Genomic DNA, 21605 nt, shown 5'->3' with positions numbered 1-21605 from the left:
GCAAAACAGATCCGTAACTAAATCTGTAACCAATTAATGGATGGTAGCAAACTCGTTCCCGAGAGTGAACTTCATCATAGGTGTAGCTTTATCGCAGGAGTAAGGTTGTCAACTTGGTACTCTCCTAATACCCCCCCCCCCCCCTTCAAGTTGGAGCATAAGGTAAAAATGCTATAAATCTATCTCGACCAACTGCTTTAGTAAAGATATCTGCAGGCTGAGCTAATATAGGTAGATGAGCAGTAGTTATAGCTTTGGACTGAAGATGTTCTCGTGTGAAGTGGCAATTTATTTCAATATGTTTGGTGCGTTCATGGAATACCGGATTGGTAGCGATGTAGAGTGTTGCCTTGTTGTCACAATATAACTGCATCGGTTGTGGATGAAAGAGACCAAGATCAAAGAAAATTTGCTTCAACCATAATAGTTCGCTGGTGGCGGCTGCCATTGTGCAGTTCTCTGCTTTAGTAAAGGAGCGGGCCACTGTTGCTTGCTTCTTGCTCTTCCATGACAAAGGAGATTGTCCTAGGGTTGTGAGATAACTGGTGACGGATTTTCGAGTGGTTGGGCAACCAGCCCAATCTGAGTCATAATAAACTCGCAATTGGAGATTATACCTTGCTCAGGTGTAGCCTTCAGGTATCGAAGGATGTGTATCGCAGCATCCAAATATTGTTGTTTAGGATCACTCATAAACTAACTTAGAATGTGAACCGAATAAGTGAGTTCTGATCTTATAATGGTGAGATAGAGAAGACGACCCACAAGTCGTCTGTATTGATTGGGTTGAGTAATTGGTTCACCAGATTCACATCCCAAATGATGTTGTTGTGCAATGGGAAGCATACTAGGTTTGCATCCTAGCATGCTTGCATTCTGAAGGATGTCAAGGGTATATTTCCTTTGATTGAGAAAAATGCCAGAAGAACACTAAGAGATTTCAATGCTAATAAAATATTGAGGAACACCAAGATCCTTGATTGGAAAACACTACCGTAGGTAGTCCTTAAGAGCAGATATGCAGGTTGGGTCATTTCCGACAATCACCAGGTCATCAACATATGCAAGTACCATTAGAATGTTGCCTGATTGAACTGAAGTAAAGAGAGTTTTATCAACAATGGATTGCTTGAAGCCTCGTTGGCAAAGAGCATGAGCTAGAGTTTAAAACCAATTGTGCGAGGCTTGCTTGAGGCCATAAATGGATCTATTCAAGTGACAAACTCGTCGATCCTTAAGAAGCCAGAGTCTTGGTGGAGGCACCATGTAGATTTTCTTCATGGAGAGTACCATACAGGAATGCATTGTCTACGCCCATCTGATGTAGTTCTCAATTCCGAGCTATAGCCAGAGCTAAGAGGTAGCGTACAGTTACTAGCTTATCAATTGGGGCATATGTCTCTGTATAATCAATGCCTTCAATTTGAGTATAACCTTTTGCTACCAAGCGGGCTTTGTAATGCTCAACAGTTCCATCAAACTTGTACTTGACTTTGTAGACCCAACGACACCCAATGGGAGTCTTTCCCAGTGGTAGGTCAGTTAAGGTCCAGGTCTGGGTGCGATCAAGAGCATCTAGTTCAGCAGACATAGCTTGTTTCCAACAGTCATGTTCGTTGACTTCATCATAACAAAAAGGCTCAGGTTGTGTAGGGGGATCTAAACTCATAGTTAAAAAAATTGGAGATTGGATGGTGGGTGTTGTATGAGTTAGTTTGTGATTGAAGTGTTAGGCAAATGTAGTCAGCCAGATGTGGAGGTCTTTTGGATCGAAGTGGGTGATGGTTATGTGAGGTTGGAGGGCTAGGAACAGTAGGTTCAAAAGTTGACGAAGTGACTAAGTCCATGTCACTAGTGTGTTCAAGCAGTTCTGAACTAATAGGGGGCTATGAGCTGTCACAAACTGATTGAATTCTAGGTATCACTAATGAGTTCAGCTTTGATACCGTGTAAAACTCGGAGACATAGAATTGATGAAGGAAAGTAATCATTCTTCATTAAAAGGGGAATTGTCAAAAACTCACCATGAGTTTTTCAACATTTCTCTTAAACTCACCACAACTTTTCAAAATGTCTAAAACTCACCATGTCACTAACTTGACATTAAAGAGACTAATGGTTGTTAATATATTACTATTTTAACCTTCATAGAAAAATATAAAACATATACATATATTTTAATATTTAGACATGAAAAAAAGAAAAAAGTTCAAAAAATATTTTCAAATATAAAATACATATAAAAATACAAAAATTACAAAAAACATAAAAAAAAATTATAGAAATTGCACACAAAATAAAAAATTATTTTCAAATTATAAACTATAGAAATTGAAAAACAAAATCAGAAAATAAAAATTGTAGAAAAAAATATAAAAATTTATAGAAAAGCACAGAAATTGCAAATAAATAACAAAAAAAAGTAAGAAGTTTTATAGATGGTAGAAAATAAAAAATGTAAAAAAAACAGAAATTATAAAAAACATTAGAAATTATAAGAAAACACTAAAAATGTAAAAAGAAAAAAAGAAAATGAAGAATGAAAAAGACCCTTTTCCTCTAACTCGCCATTCAATGGTGATTTGGTCATAAAAATTATTATTTATACTGACGTGGACACATCTGTTAAGAAACATTAACGGTGCACTAATGGAAGGTGAGTTTTGGAAAATAAAAACTTACTGACATGTTAAGTTTTAGATGTTTTGAAAAGTTATGATAAATTTAAAAGAAATGCTAAAAAAAGAGTTTTAGATAATTTCCTTCATTAAAATAATCAAGTATATACACGGATGGTAACAAACTCACTTCCGAGAGTGAACTTCATCACAACTGTAACTTTATCGCAGGAGTAAGGTTCATAGCAAGTTGCGTCAACTTGGTATTCTCCTAATAAAACCCGAAGAAAGGGGTAACGTGTACATACAATGGATCCAATTCCCCACTTAGTGCAAGAGAAACAGACAGGTTGAGACGATGGGTCAAAAAGAGAACAAGTGACTCGCACTTCCAGGCGAGGCCTCATCGTTTTGTAATGTGGTAATCTTTCTGAGATGATGGTAACCATTATTTCATCTTTGATGATAGCATCATTCTTCTTTAAATTGCCACGTTCCACGCAGCAGTTGAGGCTCTCAGTCAAAATGCTAATTGGGCTCAACCCATGATCCACGTCACACAACTAACGTAATAGCATTCACCGAAATAGAAGGAAATACCAATATCTCATTGCACATGTTAATTATTACAAAATCCATGATATCTAAATAGCAGAAATTTTAATTAAAAACTTAGTCAAGCCCATATTAGTTGGGTTGAGACTTGGGCTCGCCCTACAAGACCGGTTCGTGTTTGAAAGGAACCATCTCAGCCCATATTATGTGGGACATATTGGGTTGTGTTTGGTTTGATAGAAAATGAAAGAGAAACACCATTTTGAGACTTTTCCTCAACTTTTTGTTTTTCTCTAATTTTCTACCAAATCAAACATAGCCTTAGTATTGACCACTGAATCAATGACCAAACTTGGATAAAAACTCTAATAACATGGAAACAGTGGTGGAGCCAGGGGGTCAAGAGATGAAGAAGATTTTCTTTCTTTCTTTTTTTCTTTGTCTTTTTTTGGGGGTATTAGAGATGAGGGAGAATGGAGAATGAAAAATGGAGGTTGGGTGAAATTTTCTATACTATAGGAAGTAATTTTCTTCTAAAGTCCAATCAAAAGTTTGGTTTGAAGTTTTTCTTATGGTCAGGGTTAAAAAATATCCAGGAGTCCTAAACTCCCTTTGTATCCTAGTCCTTCTAATATTGTACTAATTATTTTTGTAAAGGATAACTCTTATCCTAGTAAGATAAGTCTTATCCTAAATAGGATTACATCCAATCCTATCCTAGATTAGATAGGAATCATCCTTGTATATCTCATCTTTGTAATCTGTATAAATAAGAAGAAAGAGTCAAATAGATTAATTCGATCATTATTCAAAATCTCTCACTCTCTCACTCTCTCCCTCTCTCTCTCTCTCGTGTTCTGTTTTGGTATCAGAGCCATAAGCAATCAATTCAAGATTCTCATCATGTCTTCCACTATGTCCACCAACTCTATCAACCAATTAAACTTCAATGCATTGGGAAATCATATTCCCCAACTGATTTCAGTTCGGTTGAATGGATCCAACTACATCATATGGCATTTTCAAGTTGAGAACGCTCTTCTGAGCCATGAGCTTCTCGGGCATGTCGATGGTACAACTCCTTCTCCACCTCATTCTATGGTGACTACAACCACTTCAAGATCTTCCACTTCGATGACAGAACCCTATACACAATGGGTCAAGCAGGATTGTTACATCTTCAACTGACTATTATCCTTTTTGACAAAAACAGCACTTGCACAAGTCGTAGGAAGCAAAACAAGCAAAGAAGTTTGGGTAACTCCTGAGAATCTTTACTCTTCTCGAGGAACAACTAGTGTTGTTGGTCTAAGGAATGAACTTGGAGTGTTATGGAAAAGTGATCTCTCCATGACTGATTATCTTTAAATACTCAAAATTTTTAGTGATAAGCTAGCTACAATCGATGAACCAATGACAAACTCGCAATTAATTCATCATATTCTCAATGGTCTTGGTCCAGACTATGATGCTTTGTCTACGACAATCATCACCCGAATAGATGAGCTATCTTTTTCCAGCTTACAAGGTATGCTTCTAACGCATGAGAATCGTTTGCTTCATTCGGTAACCTCATCTACACAGACTAGCTCTCATCCAGCGAACCTTGCTTCCAAAAACAAGGATTCCAAGACTCAATCAAAATATAACCGACTTGATCTACCATAAACAGGTAATGAATCTCCCTAACCCTCAAAATACAATAATAATTGTGGAGTACGAAATCACTCTGTCAGGTATTGCTAGAAACTTCTTACATATATTGATAGTCTAAAGAACCCTAAACGTCCACAACCTTTAGCATTTACGATTACGTCAGGTTGTGACAAGCCGAATACAGATATTTGGTTTCCTAATTCTAGTGCAACATACCATCTTACTTTGGATCTCAATAAACTTCAAATACACTCTGACTAAGATGGTTCTGATCGCATCTCCATTGGCGACAGTTCAAGTTTGCCAATTGCTCATTCTATCTCTTCTACTGTTTCTGCTTTATCTTCTAGATCATTGGTTATGAATAATATTCTTCATGTTCCCCGGATTTCCTTCAATCTATTATTTGTGGCTTGGTTTTCTGTTGATAATAATGTTTATTTTGAATTTCATCCTCATGAATTCTTTATGAAGGATCAATGCACCGGGATGATATTTCTTTAAGGGCCAAATAGGGGTGGTCTCTATTAGCTTCATCTTCCAATCAAGTTATCACTTATGGCTTCTTCTCCTGCTGCACTTGTGGGTACTCGTGCCAGCCCTGAGATTTGGCACCATCGATTGGGTCACCCTACTCCTAGAGTGGCTCGACAACTTATATCTTCTCAACATTTATCTGTTGTTTCTAGTACTGATTTAACTTTTTTTTTAGCTTGCTCAGTAGCTAAAAGCCATGTACTTCCCTTTTCCCAGAATCATGCTATTAGTAACTCCCCTTTAGAACTGATTCACTGTGATTTATGGGGACCCTCTCCAGTGACATCTGCTTCTTCTGAATACCGTTATTTCATTCTTTTTGTTGATGATTTTAGTTGCTATAGTTGGATATTTCCACTTATTTACAAATCTGAATCTTTCCATACATTCTTGAAATTTAAAGCCAATGTTGAATTACTTTTTGATACTAAAATTAAATACTTTCAATGTGATGGTGGTTCTGAATTCAAGACCTTTGAAAGCTATTTCAACTATGTTGGTATTTCTCACCGAATATCATGTCTACACACTCAAGCGCAAAATGGTCATGCCAAACGCAAACATCGACATGTTGTTGAAACGGGTCTTGCACTTATGACTCATGATGTGATTCCTCCAAAATATTGGTTTGAGTCTTTCTCCACTATAGTTTATCTCATTAATCGGCTCCCTACTTTGGTGCTTGGATCATGCTCTCCGTTTGAAAATGTATTTTGTCACCCCCAGACTACCTCAAGTTCCGTGCCTTTGGGTGCGAATGTTTTCCACACATTTAACCATATAATAAGCACAAGTTACAACCCTTTTCTCTTTCATGTGTATTTCTTAGGTATTCCAATTCTCAAAGGGGTATGTTTGCTTACATCGCTCTACGGGACAAATCTTTATCTCTTGCAATGTTATTTTTAATGAGGATTGCTTTCCGTTTATTGCTTCCACTGATGATGCACCAGCCACATCATCTCCTTTGCTTCTTATAGTTGGGGCTCCTCCCCTTGTTAGTTCTCCTGAATCGGTTTTTCCAGGTGAAGTTTCTTCCTCTCTGTTTTCATCGCAGTGTGATGCACAACCACAATCCAGTGCTGAATCCATTGCCTCAGTCTTGTTGTCTTCCACTTCTTTGCATCCTTTGACCACTTAGGCTCGACATGGAATCTTCAAACCAAATCCAAGGTATGCTCTACTTGCTAGTCCTCTTCCGGAATCAGAACCAACATGTTATTCTCATGTTCATAAGGATCCCCGTTGGGTCTTTGCTATGATTGATGAGTATCGGGCTTTTCCTTCAAAATAACACATGGATCCTCGTTCCGCCTCCAACTAATAAAAATATTATTGGGAACAAATGGGTTTTTAAAATCAAACACAAACTTGATGGTTCAGTTGAACACTTTAAAGCCCATTTTGTTGCAAAAGGCTACTTTCAAGAAGCTGGCCTTGATTATGATGAAACATTCAGTCTTGTGGTTAAACCGGCTACTATTCGTATAGTTTTATCCCTTGCAGTTTCTTTCAATTGGGATGTTTGACAGTTGGATGTTAGCAATGCCTTCTTACATGGCAATATTTCAAAAGAAATATATACGAAGCAACCGGTTGGATTTGTTGACCCCAGATTTCCAACTCATATTTGTCGTCTCCACCGATCCTTATATGACTTGAAACAAGCCCTAAGTGCATGGTTTATACGGCTGTGTGATTCACTTTTGTCCCTAAGGTTACTCGAATCCAGAGCCGATGCCTCCCTATTTATATCTCGCTTTGGCATTGTTTTAGTTCTTGTTTATATTGATGATATCATTGTCATAGGATCCTCTTCCTCAGCCATTAGCTCTCTGACTCAGTATCTTGCTTCTTAGTTTTCTCTTTGAGATCTAGTCCCCGTACATTATTTTCTTGGCATTGAACTTCACAAATCATCAATTGGTTTTCATCTATCTCAGCACAAGTATATTGATGATCTTCTCCATCGCGCTCAACTTCATGATGCAAAACCTCTCAACTCCTATGCCTACTTCCACTCGACTCACAAATTCAGAAGGAGAGAATCTCATTGATCCCACATTCTATCACAGTATTGTAGATGCTCTCCAAAATGTTATTATTACTCGTCTGAAAATTGCATTTGCAGTAAACAAAGTTTATCAACTCATGCAAATTCTCACTACTATCCAATGGGTCATTGCAAAAAGAATTCTTCGATACCTAAAAGGTACAATTACTTATGGTATGCTTCTTCAACCATGTCGTACATTCTCTCTTGTTGCTTACTCTTATGCTGAATGGGGAAGTTGTCTCATGGATCGCCACTCTCTGAGTGGTTATTGTGTGTTCTTTGGCCCTAATCTAATTTCTTGGAGTTCTAAAAAGCAATCGACTATGGCATGATCTAGTACTGAATCAGAATATTGTAGTTTGGCTTCTACGGCTGCTGAAGTTCTATGGCTTTGTATGCTTCTACAAGAATTAGGTATCTCCCTCTCTGCACCTCCTCTGGTATGGTGTGACAACGTTGGAGCTAAATTTCTTGCTACTAATCGTGCACTACACTCGATCTAAACACATTGAGTTGGATATTCACTTTATTCGGGAAAAAGTCACAACCAAGTTCCTTGATGTTCGGTTCATTCCCTTAGATGACCAATTAGCAAATATTCTCACAAAGCCTCTTGGTTTACCTCAATTTGCACTTCTTCACAGCAAGCTCACCGTTTCCCCCCCGGCTACACTTAAAGGGGGAGTAAGTGATAATGATACGTGCATGATCCATGCATGTATCCAGGAGTCCTAAACTCCTTTTGTATCATAGTCCTTCTAATGTTGTACTAATTATCTTTGTAAAGGATAACTCTTATCCTAGTAAGATAAGTCTTATCCTAAATATGATTACATATGTACTAATTATCTTTGTAAAGGATAACTCTTATCCTAATAAGATAAGTCTTGTCCTAAATAGGATTACATCTAACCCTATCCTAGATTAGATAGGAATCATCCTCGTATATCTCATCTTTGTAATCTATATAAATAAGAAGAAAGAGTCAAATAGATTAATTCGATCATCATTCAAAATCTCTCTCTTGTTCTGTTAATAAATCCTAGTTAACTTCCGATTAGGTTAAGATTGAGGCATTGTCCAATCTGATCCTAAAAAATAAAGTAAATGTGTCATTCCAATCCAAGTCCAACATGAAAATCCAATCCAAACAATAAATTAGATTGATACATGAAAAAATAATGGGTTATGTTAAATTTAAAATTAAGGTTCCAACAAATCAAACTGGGTTAGGATTGAGATCAAGAATTAATATGACTCTACCCCCACTCAATAAAACTTTCTTGGAAAAATTAGAAGTAACCTAACCAGGTTGTGGCTATATAGGATGGATTACTCCTATTATGGTATTCATAATGTGTAGGTTGGGGGGGGGGGGGGGGGGGGAAGCACCCACCACCCAATAATTTTGCTCCACCCCTCCATGGAATCCATCTACACATTATGAATATCTCACATTATGAATATCTCTCATACATGTGTCTTAAATTCAGGGGAGCCTTTAGATTGTTTAAAATGGATCTAGAGCAATTACACAAGTGCATTAAAACTCCCAAACTTCAAATTTTAGAGATAAATTTCATGCATTCAAGAGATAAACACTCCTAGGACTCTTGAACCTTGACATACTCATGTCCAAGTTAGAATTTAAGCTTTTTTAGAAGTTTTAGCCTCCCCACACCTATAAATAGGGAATCTTAAGGAACCTTGAGGCATCAAGAAGCTCAAGGATCAAGTAAGCAAGTAAATGGAAACTCTCACTCCATTATAAAGAGCAAGTCATTTGATTGAGAATTTTAGAGAAGTAAATTCCTCTTGTATGATAAGTAGTCACTTCAATTAGAGAGACTACCTTAGAGTCTTTTTAAATTCATGCCATGGTCATGATGGAGACAAGGATTAAAATATCAATATGCCCAACTCTTCTTGGGTTTATCTTATACCTTGTGCTTTTGGGTTATGTCTCTGAAGCATGTGGGGAGAGTACACCTAGGCCATCACACCAACGCATGCATCAAGCCGGGATGGGTTGGCCTAACACATGCATGCCCACCCACCTTGCTGCGCCGTATCGTGTTGTGTTGTGCTGCATGCATAGGTTCAGGGCCCTTGCCCTACTTTTATTTATTTTCTTTTCGTTTAAGGCTTTAACGTTTAATTAAGAGTATGTCTCCTAACATCTCTTTTGTAATTGTCCCACTCTCCTAAATAGTGGGAGAACTTCCAACATTAGTGGGAGATGTTGTTGTTTTAGCATTAAGCTTGCTTAATGGCCAAATTTTATATGTTTTTAAGTACACTGAAAATTGCCTTTTCGAGTATGGTTCTTTGCTCTCTCTCCTATTATTGGTATTTTCATTCAGGCTTAGCAAGAATTGATACACTTTATCTTTTTCCCGTTCTGTAACAAAATTTTTCTAGACTCCACAAGTACATGGTCCGCAAGTACATAATGGTCCAGCAATGTAGGCTGATAATTCATCCCAAATTGCCTTGAGTTTTGAGAAGTAAACAGAGATAGAGAGATTTTCTTGCCTGAGCAACATGAGTTCTTGCTCGAGATGAAAGATTCTTGGTGAATTTCTTTATGAGAACCTTTCTTCCAAATCTTTCCACATTTCTTGGGCATTTTTAGCATAGGATACGCTTTTATGGAGGCCTTTGGCTAAAGCATTGAAAATCCATAACACCACCATGGAGTTACATTTCAACCAGGTGAGCAACTTTGCCTAATTCGCCAGATCTAACTTCTGAATCATTCCATTCACGAAGCCAGTCTTGTTCTTGGTGCTAAGAGCATTAGTCATAACTCTTCTTCAAGTCATATAATTGTCTCCATTTAGCATACAAGAGACAAGCATTATATTAGGGCTGTCAGAAGGATGGAAGTAGATAGGTGAATTCTGATCACTGAAAGAGGAGATCTGATTAGTGACGGTGAACACAGTGTTTCCAGTTATAAACTGGCAATAGGACAATGGCGAAGAAAAGGTTATATATCCTTCCTTAAACTTATCAAATATATATGCATTTATAACAAGGAGCCAAAGGAGGCTGACGTGGCTTTTACCAAAACAGATTCGTAACCGACTTTATAACAATCTTCATTGCGAGAGTAAAACTCATCGCAACTTGCTCACTGCAACTTGCTTCAACCGGAATTCTCCTAATAGTTTGTACCCTGAATTGGATGGCGTCTCTCAAATGCTGGCTACATTTGACGTTTATGTTGCTTCGGAGGTTCAGATCAATGCGGAAATTTATTTCTATGCAGTTCTTGGATTGAGTCCACTGACCGACGATGATGCAATTAAGAAACAGTACAGGAAACTGGAGCTGATACTTCACCCCGATGAGAATAAAACTGTAGGAGCTGACGGAGAATTCAAACTTGTTTCTGAAGCATGGACTCTCTTATCAGATAGTGTTAAAAGATCTTCTTATGATATAGGAAGAAGTAAACCGTCCTCAGCAAATGTCATCCAGACAAACTCCCCCACAGTTAACCCCGTAAGTAATGGCTCAAGCAACTGTTCCAAGAGCTCGGTTCATAACCAACCCAACTCTGAAACTTTCTGGACTGTTTGTACTTCATGCAAGGTACAATATGAGTATCTCCGGAAGTATGTAATCAACGACAGACTCTCCTGTAAGAACTGCCAGAAAACTTTTGTTGCTGTAGAAACAGGGAAAGCCCCCGCAGGTGGTTCTATCCCTCTCTATTCTTGGTCATTTGTTCCAGAAAATGTGCATGGAAATCATGGGTTCAGTGGCATAACATATCTTCCAACCAATACCATATTTTTCACAGGAACTTCTGTTAATAAATCAGTGTCAAATGGGCATGGGTCAATCTCAATATCTGTCCCTGATTCAGACTTCCATGATTTTGATAAGGGTAGATCAGAAGACTGCTTCAACCCAAAACAAATATGGGCTATGTATGATGAGGAAGATGGTATACCTCGCCTGTACTGCCTGATCCGCCAAGTTATCTCTGTAAAACCATTCAAGATTCAAATAAGCTACTTGAACTCTATAAGTGACAGCGAATTTGGGTCAGTAAATTGGATTGATTCTGGGTTCACGAAATCCTGTGGAAATTTCAGGGCATGGAACTCGGATGTCATTGATCAAGTCAACATTTTCTCTCATGCTCTTTATGGAATGAAAGCTGGCAGGGGAGGATGCATCAGGGTTTTTCCGAAAAGAGGGGACATTTGGGCTGTGTACCGGCATTTGTCACCAGACTGGAATAGAAGTACCCCTGCTGAAGTGAGGCACCACTCTGAGATGGTATGTGTTAGCCCCCTTGCTAAGCTGGAAGGATTAATTCAAGACAGTATATCAAAACAATATGGATAGCAAAGCAATAAGATGGATTCCTAGGAGAGAGATGTTACGATTTTCGCACCAGGTACCGTCATGGTCACTAAAAGAAATCAGCAACTTGCCAGAGGGATATTGGGATCTTGACCCAGCAGCAACTCATCGATGAGCTTCTTCATTCATGATAGCTTGCCAGGGTTATCATCCCATTTGTAACATTGATCAGATAGTTGGAATGTAAATGTACAAAAGATACAATTATTCAGTTAATTTTCAGAGATTAGATAACAACTCGGATCAGAATTTGATACACAACTTGTACCCCAGATGATTTAGTATGGTGCAAGTAGTTAATCTTCCATAATAGTCACATTGGGAATCTATTTGACTGCTTCCTCAACCAAAAAGAGATTGTCGCCTTTACTGATTGTTACAGTACCTAAATGCTCGTTGTGGTGTAGTTGAAGATTAACAGTAAATGGCCGATTTGTATAACAGTGTTCTTAACAGGGTTTGGTTTATGAACAACCATCCAGTCTACTACACCAAGAATATGCTCCATCACATGATAGCAACCATGCGTCGAAGAACACTGGAGGAGGAAGAGTGCGAGAAATGAACTGAAGCACAATGCTTTAGCCCAGCAGTAAGCCTAAATGAATCGGTATGCTTACCACTCAGTTGTAGAGTTTTATTTACCGATTGCTAGCTTTATTAGTTAAGTGCATTCCAAAGTTACTAGCCGGATTAAATTGCTAACTGGTCATGGATTTGGTTCCTGTTAAGATTTAAGAATCAACGGAAACGAGTTCATTCCATGAAATTGTTCAAGGACACCTTTCCAATATGAGCAATGCCGAACTAACTACCCATATTGCTTAATTTATCGATCCCCATGGCTTTTTTTCATGGTATAATTGTTTTTTCATTAGAAAAACAAGAAGAGGTTTCAGCAACTCCAAAACAAAGAGAAAAGAAGGGGAAAAAGCTTATGAACAAGGGATTAATTGAGAAAAGCTGGATGGTTTTTGTTTTTGGTGAGCGAACTCAGAACTCTTACATTCATCACCAAATACAACTGTGATGTCGTTAAATTTGGAAAGAAAGCAAGGCTACAAATACAATTGACAAAGCCCATTTCCAGGTACAATAAAAGCAACCAAACTTACACCAGTTCTTACTCCTTTGAAATTGAAGGTATGGTATTGAGTGTTGAGTAGAGCCAGATGATGGAAAGGTGGTGGATTTGGGAACCACATACCCCCCACCTATGACCTACCATCTCCCACTGCTTTTAGCTTTGTTACCTCCATACAAGCGGAAGAGGTTGAAGGCTGATATACAAGAGAGCGTTATCATACCAAGACTAACTACAAGCGCACTCGCCATTCCCTCCCCTGCTTGGGTGCAGAACTTCTCATACAGACTGCAAACCTTCATCCATTGGAACTCCGGTTGGCCCAACCGAGCTATTACAGACGATTGTGCGGCTGCTGCCAGAGAAGCCATCAACAAATAAGCCATCACCTGCATGTTTCAAAATCATACGGTTAGATCCATTTATGGGTTTGCTTCTCAATCATACCTTCATTGGCCCTGCCCATGTCAAAGCCGTCTCATCCTAATTCCTACAACAGACAACAGGAAACTGTCACACTGGTTACCAAGATACCCTCTACTCTAGTTTCCTGTTTCCTGTCTGTTTGGTTCGATAGAAAATAAGAGAGATACAGAAAGTTGAGGAAATTCCTCTATTATAAATCGTACACGGATTAGGTATTTTAGAGACACGGTTTTTCTTTGGAATTTACCACCGAGAATGTCCCTGTGCGTGTACGATAACGAATTAACGACTGTAATGGAATCTTCTCTGCTCATACTCACACTGATTACTCAGTGCAAAGCCCGTTCGAACGAAATCTCTCTCTCTCTCTCTCTCTCCTCGACGAGAAACCGGATTCAGTCAATGCACTGACTGGATGCCATCACGACATTAAATGAATATCGCTGTCCTATGTCCTATCGTACGAAATCTCTCTCTCTCTCTCTGGAATCCCTATAAAACGGATCGAGTCCATGAATGGGGTCGGTTCTAGTATCCAAATCTGCCTACAAGGGCCGGGGCTCCAAAGGAAATCCAGAGAACCAGAGCTAGCACGAATTCGCCCATAAATTGTAATAAATAGAGATCCTCCGTGTGGTCCAAACTCCTAAGTCCAGTCCAAACTGATCGTAACTCCAAGCTCGCTAGATAGTAAATATGGTTGCGGGAGAAGGGCAGACATCGGATCTCAACCACAGAATGACAGAGACCCAGGAACTTTGCATGCATGTATCAGATTCGGACATGGCCGCGGTAAAAGTCACAAGAGTGGTGGGATTGTTGGACTGCCAGAGTAAAGCATATATAAACAGAAAGCAGCAATATGGTGGTGATTGTGATTACTACCTGATCGCCAGAGAAAATGGCCCAAGCTAACGGCTTGTTGAAGAGCACACTACCCTTTATCATACTTAGCCCACAACGCAGCCCTTGGATGAGGGAATAACCAGCAGCAATCCCATTAGCTACCACTAAAAGCCTGTTACAGTCCAAGAAAAAGAATAGAATCATCATATATAACTGTAAATTTCTTCCACCCTATTAAGTAATTGACATAAATATGTAAGAGATTTTTCTTTTGGGGCTTCAGGTTTCCTTTTTCTTGGTAGGAATTACCGACACACTGATAAAATAATCACTAAACCACCCATTTGATTCTTTGTGCTAATCAGCAAGACTTACAACCAACCAAACAAATTTACCAAAAGCAGAGAGAGAGAGAGAGAGAGAGAGAGGGGGAACAACATACACAAGAGCTTTCATGTCTGTGAACTTTGCTTTCTTTCGAATTGTAAAGAACTCCCTGACCTGTGTATCAGATCCAATAAGAACAGCTGCAACAACACCTAGTCCACATATCAGACATCTTAAAACCATCTCTGCAAGTCTCACCCTTCTGTCCATCATCGCCTTCAAATTATCCCCATGGTATACTGGAACGTTTCCGGGGCTAACCCCAACACCATCAACAGAGCTCATCTTTGCAAACCAACCGGAGACTCTCCAAGAACACCCAGAATGAGGAATCAAAAAACACGAAATCGATCGCACAGGCAGCCCACACACACCCAAAAGATTTGTAGACAAACCAAAAAACAATTTTTTTTCTGACAAAGGACTCAGCACCTGCGAATTGCCTAAACTGCTTGGCTCTAGAAACGCTTAAGCCTCAAGAGCAGGGCGTCAGGGGCTATTGGAATGTGTGACGGGCACCTCCTCACCCTACTGTTTTCTGGGCATTTTATAATGTTGGAGACCAAATCTCGAATCTGCATGTACATTTAAAGAGCACAGGCAGACAGTCTACAGCAAGAGATTGGGAGCTTTTTCTTTTTCTTTTTCGTTTTCTTCCAGAGAGATGAGAGTTGCAGTTCCTTGGGTTTGCACTTCGCAAATCCCAAAGAGGGTGAGAACGGGGGGTGAATTGAATTCCCGTTGCAGGATGGGTGGTGGAATTTATGATGACTCATTATCATCTGTCTGAGCCATTCTACATATATATCAAGGAGGTGTGTTTGTTTTGGTGGGTAATAAGGAGATAAAGAATACAAGATAGAGGGAGGGAGGGAAAAAATGGCGAGAGTGCAGGGCTAGTGATGCGGTGGCCATTGGCCAAGGTGAGTGTGATGTTTCAAAAGTGATTTTGGGTAGTGAGGGTCCACCATGGCATGGTAGCTAGGTCTAAGGTTGGAGACCACATGTCACTCTGATTTGATTACTACCAACTAGTTGTCTGGTTGATGACCATTTTGGCACTTTCACACTGAAATTATTACTCTTCGAGGTCACGATGATGAGATGCCACCGGCCATCATTCGAGGTTGACAGCAACATTTCTATTGTTCTATATTATCATGATGATGGACAAATCTTTGTTTTTATTGAGAAATTTGAAGCCACCCCTTTCTCATTAATTTGACAGTGCACTCCTTTTTATCTGCATATTTAACATTATTTAGCACCCGTTTGGGAGTACTTATTTTTAATAAGTTCTTATTTTAGGGCAGGATTACACATATAAGCAATCATATGCATTCACGAAATAAGCCCAAATAAGTGTTTTTTTTTTTCAGAAAATAAGTTTATTTTGAATAAATTAAAAAATTCTGACTTTTTAATCACTTTCTGAAAATGTGCTTATTGCGCTTTTTGGCTCATTTTGGCCTGTCAGGTAATTTCAAAATACCTATAGCATTGCATTTAAAAGAATTGCTTTTTCATCAAACACCCATTAAGCATTTATTAAAGATAAACACTTATTTACCCATAGCATTGCATTTAAAAGAATTGCTTTTTCAACAAACACCCATTAAGCATTTATTAAAGATAAACACTTATTTACCCAATAAACACTTCCAAACGGGGCTTAATATGTCTAATCAGTTTCAACTTTTCAACTATAGTTACTTTGGGTAGTGCTAACTCTAAGGCATGTTGATAATACGCATGACTTTTTTCCACTCACCAACTTATATTATTTTTGCATTAAGCAATGAGCCCCATAGTAAATTACTTTCTTGAGTAAAACTTAATCATCTCTCATGTGGATAAGTTTCTAGTAATGAGATCATTTTACCCATTTTAATAGTTATTTTTGGTGGATAGAAATGTTATTTTATTATTTACCCGTGAATTCTAAAAATCAAAAAAACCTAGGTGAGTGCATTTACCTAAGTAAGTATTTCTTTACCCAGTTAAATTGCACTGTTACAAACAAATGAGGCCTAAATGGGAGTTGGGACTGGTACCATTTTTATCTCATGATTTTTCATGAAAGACAAAAATATCCATAAGAACTTCTATTTGGTAATCAACATAGGGTGTCAAGATTTAGTGGATTTCTTTCTTCAAGAGTCAGTTTAAGTTTAGCCATTTAGGATATGTAAGAAACAATGCATGTATTTGAAATCGTGGGTATTTGTTGAATAAAAACTGGCACATAGGTGCCACTTCAACAGTTCCCTCCTTATGCCGATGCGTATACATAGAGACCTGCAAGTCTTAATTTATATGTGTACCGATCGTTAATGATTCCCAATGGTAAATAGTTACTGTTAATAACGCAATATCAGTAAACGGGTTCATTATTAATCTTCTCTATTTTACAAACAAATCACTATAAACGTTTAATGAATAAATGCTCAGTCCAAACACGTATTACAAGATGAGAGGACATGTGGGAGACAAATTGTCCCATGCCTGAGTGCCAATATACGTTTCACCGTACTTCATTTGGTCAGGTCAAATATATATTGTTAATTTCAAAAGTTGATAAATCATTGTGTGAGAAAGGTTTTAGACGGAGATTTATTAAACTTAACACTTGCATGAGCAAACACATGTCATTTACTCCTATTGCTTTGCTTGCTTTTATTTGTTGTAATAAGGTTGTAACTTGTAACGTCATTCTCTGCCATTTCTTTTTCTTTCAAAGCGCCCTCATGCCTTGGTTGCTTGGGCTGATTCGTTTCATTCATTTAATCAGTGGCAACTATACAAATACAATTGCTCGTTAAATACACATTTTAGCCAAGATGTGAGCAGTTTAAGCAATGTTTAACTGAATATGGGCCCCTTTGCGAAGGTTGAGCTGAATATTCGATCAATTAAGTTGGTTTAAATTGCTTTCAAGCATTCTGATTTCTGAATAAGCCATTTATATATGGAAGGGCGCCAACTTAGAATTAATGCTAATTTATGGATAGGCATTGGTGCATAAAATGTGAGTTATTACCATTTTTAATGTTTATATTATTGGACTTATCCGTGAATTAGGGTTCTGATTTTTCTCCAAACAAAACTTATAAACTAGCTGATCATGTGAGGCCCCCACTTCACCTCACAAAGGATATTCCTTTGTACCGCTAGCAGAAGATTAGTGGTCACTACGGCATCTCCTCTGCATGAAGATTAGTGGTCACTACAGCAACGAGGACAGACAGGGCAAGACCTAGGTGAGGCTCATTCATCTTACTGCAGAAATTTCATAGATTATCCTACACCTCTTTCGGAGTGATGCTGAATTGCCACTTCAGCAAAATCAGATTTACTACTCATAGAGAGTACTCCTTACCAACCTCACAATACATCATTGCTCTGTATTGAAAACATTTTCCTATGAATAATAAAATCAAGGAAGATATTCTCAATGCATTGCTTGAAAGCATTATGAGGTGAGTTTACATCAGCCCCCCTACAAGGGGGTGTCTCACAAAGTCCCACCACACATCCCAGTCATGTATTGGGAACACTTCACTATAATGTCTCATCATTTCTTGTATAATTGTATTATTATTTGGAAATGTTCTCAATACACGGCCAAGATGAGGATGTGCTGTAAGACGTTGTGGGGGGCTGATGTCAACTCCTGTGAGATTGATGCAACTATATGAAGTGGGCTTTATGAGAAATAAATCCAGATTCCTTTCCAGGTAAAGGATCATCGGCAAGGTTGGCAAATGGGATCATTTACTTAAATTCATTAAAACTAATTTGGATTTACCCCTCACAGAGCACGCATCACACCAATCAATCTCATAGTACATTGTAAACTAAGATGTATTCCTCACAGAGCACATCTCACACGGATCTCACAGTCCCATCCCATCATATATTGGGAACATCTCCCCATAAATAACAATATAAAAGATCCGAGATATTCCTAATACAGGGTGAAATGAAACTGTGAGGCCCGTGTGAGGTGTGATTTATGAATTGGAAGTATTTTTTCATGAAGCCCGATAGGTGTCCTTAATGCATGGCTACGATGCAGTGTAAGGCTGGCACGAGACGCGCTCCATGAAGACCAAACAATGGAGGGGTGATTCAAACAAACACAAACCTAGTCTGAAGTCTGAACCTAGCATCGTTAAACTGAAACATAAAAGGCCTGCTGTTGTCAGTCCATCTTTTCTTTTCCATTTTTTTTAGCTGGGGAGGTGGGGTGCGTAACGGAGTTTTTATGTTGGGAGGTACATCTCCACCGTCTTTGTTGTTTCTCTCTTACAAATTTATTATGATGGGACCGGAATACCCAATACCTTTTAATACGAGGTATGAAACCAACAGATCACAAAAAGAAAATGCTTTACCAAACAAAATTAAATGGAAATGAAACCGTTAGAAGTTAGAACAACAAAAATCTGGAAGTTCTAAGGGTCTGTTTGGTCCCCTGATTAGATATCTAAAATTGGAATCGGAAAGGTTCATTTCAATTCCAACTATTTGTTTAGTTGGAATTAGGTTCTAATTTCCATTATTGGCATAATGAGATTCTTATTCTAGAGTTTCTGAGAAAGTAAAAATTTTCTGACAAAAAACATAAAGCATAATAATAATAAAATATTTATAAAAATTAATAATATATTAATATATTAATATTTAAATATAATAAACTAATAATTTTCTGAAAACATAAAGCATAATAATAATAAAATATTTATAAAAATTAATAATATATTAATATATTAATATTTAAATATAATAAACTAATAATAAAATATTAGTAAAACAATAATTAAATAATAAAAAACTAGTATAAAATTGAAAACTTTTTATTAATTTCGATTCTAGCTCCAAATGAACCCAATAGCAATGATTGGGATCCAGCTACGATTCCTATTTCAACCAAACAGATGTTAGGAATAGGCAATTCCCGTTTTAATTCTAGGGGATTTCCATTCTGATAAATAGTAAACAACCCGATTCAGTTAAGCCTTATCTCAACTATACAGAATCCGGCTATATGAATTATGATCCATCGTTTGGCCATGATCAATAATATTTTCAAAAGATTTAAAGGTGGTGATATAGGGTGATTTGGCCCGACCTAGTAATAGGGGATACGTGGACACGACCTAACCAGCAGGATAATAAATCAGTCTGATACACCAAGTCTGCAACGAATCGAGCTCGGATAACCAAGCCACCTCGTGGCAAATCTACATTGGGACAAGTTCACCTCGGGGCCCGATCGCATCAGGACCACCTTGGTCCCAAGGCACTTCGGCATTCGTACCAGGTCGGATCCCAAGGGCACTAGCTCGGATAATATTGACCGACCACTGCATGGCAACTCCGAAGATCTCGCCACCAGATTCCACGCCTTACGGGATCACGGCTCGTAACAGCTAGCACTATCTCCCCCATCCAATTCAAGCGGAAGCGATAAATCTTATCTACTGGCAGCGTTATCCCTGATCAACTAGGAAACGGACCTCATCGTAATGAGGATCCCGGAACCACTCCGCAAATCCCGTGAGGACTCCACTATATAAAGGCTCCACCCCCCCGGGGGTGAAAGGTACATGTAATCTCTGCTCACTAGCTCTCTTGCATTCTAAGCTCTTATCAGCTCGCAACCAAGTACTGACTTAAGTATTAGAGCAACCTCACCAAATAAGCACCCCCGGGTTCTCTTATTCGCTTTTTGTACATTAATTGTGTCTGTTGTCTACTGGAAGCCAGATCACCTCCAGTTGGGAGCAGCCAGATTGTGCAACATCATTTGGCGTTGTCTGTGGGAATCGGTACAAGAAGCCTATTTCCTTAAAAAGCATCCATGAACGTCTCCGGAGGGCAACCTCAGGTCCCATCCATGTGTATCGGACAGTTCATTGTGCCTCTCTCTATAGATGGGGTTCCAACACTGAACGTGCCTCGGGTCATAGCACTGGTGAATGCCCCACTCCCTCCTATGGTGGGTGCAACCTTTGCTGACCCCTCGGTAATTCCCCCTGCAGTTGAGCAGAATCAACTCGATGACCTAGTACACTGTGTGCAGGCAATTGAAGTCCAAATGCAACAGGTCCTACATCATTGTAGCAGTTCCCATCGCTGTAGTAGAATCAACAGCCAACTCCACCTCGACATCCGGCGACACAACAGAACAAGTCTCGTCGTCAGAACAATCGCCATCCTCTTGGGATCCAGGTCTCATCCCATGGTAGGAGGGAAAGGCAAGTCACTCCTCTCGGGAGCCAGCCCACCAGAGCTGCTTGACCTCGGCCTTCACAGCTTGAAGGTTCACTCGCAGGGAATCGGTTCGGGGTTCTGGTCGCGAACTCTAGACAAGGCCCCTCTATCCACAACAGCCAATGTCAGTAGTCCGAGCAGCTCCATGCCAGAACAGTGCCCAACAACACTGAAGTTAGCAGCACAAAGGTTGAACCAATCAAGAAGTAGCAGAAGAGGCATCGTAAGGCATGCCGAACAACCAAAAGGTAAAGAAGAGGCGAGCTCGGGAACTACGAAGACCGCTCCCCTCCTCTCTATGCCATCTCCTTTGTCCTCCGAGCTCCTAGCCACCCCAATGCTGAAGGACTTCAAGGTACCTCTTCTGGAGAAGTACAATGGGTCATTCGACCCGAATGACCATGTAGACTCTTTCCAGTCCCAGATGCACCTACCTGGGGCTGATGAATCTTGCATGTGCGTTGCCTTTTCTACAACCTTCAAAGGAGTGGCTCACATGTGGTACAGGAACCTCACGCCCGGGACAATCAAGAGTTGGGCGCAGTTCATGCAAATGTTCACCTCGCACTTCATCACCAGTAAGAAGTGTCCAAGGTCACAAGAAAGCTTCCTCAGCATAGTCTAGAGGGAAGGAGAGTCGATTTGAAGCTACATCAAACGCTTCAACGACACATGTCTACAAATTCCCAACCTGGATCCTGCTATAAGACTCACGGCAGCAAGAGAGGTATCACTCATAGAGAGTTCAAGTGTCACGTGGTAGCCAACAAGCCCAAGG

General features: G+C 39.2%; 1 protein-coding gene and 1 pseudogene across 1 annotated transcript; one reads left to right on the top strand and one right to left on the bottom strand.

Moving 5' to 3' along the window:
• Positions 1–10399: 10399 nt before the first annotated feature.
• On the top strand, positions 10400–11920 carry LOC148878471 (uncharacterized; annotated as a pseudogene).
• Positions 11921–12754: 834 nt separating this feature from the next.
• Positions 12755–15503, bottom strand: LOC148878470 (CASP-like protein 2B1). Its single transcript, XM_088955170.1, has 3 exons — positions 14604–15503; positions 14201–14333; positions 12755–13278 (listed from the first exon to the last, which is right to left on the bottom strand). Exons 1-3 carry the CDS (start codon positions 14831–14833, stop codon positions 13027–13029), a joined length of 615 nt encoding a protein of 204 aa, XP_088811296.1. The 5' UTR covers positions 14834–15503; the 3' UTR covers positions 12755–13026.
• Between the last annotated feature and the right edge of the window lie 6102 nt (positions 15504–21605).

Source organism: Nelumbo lutea, chromosome 1 (genome assembly GCF_056320005.1).
Source record: "Nelumbo lutea isolate HS-2025 chromosome 1, American lotus-T2T, whole genome shotgun sequence".
Taxonomy (NCBI): Eukaryota; Viridiplantae; Streptophyta; class Magnoliopsida; order Proteales; family Nelumbonaceae; genus Nelumbo; species Nelumbo lutea.
Note: the sequence above shows the minus strand (reverse complement) of the source record. Positions and strands in the feature narration are given on the sequence as shown.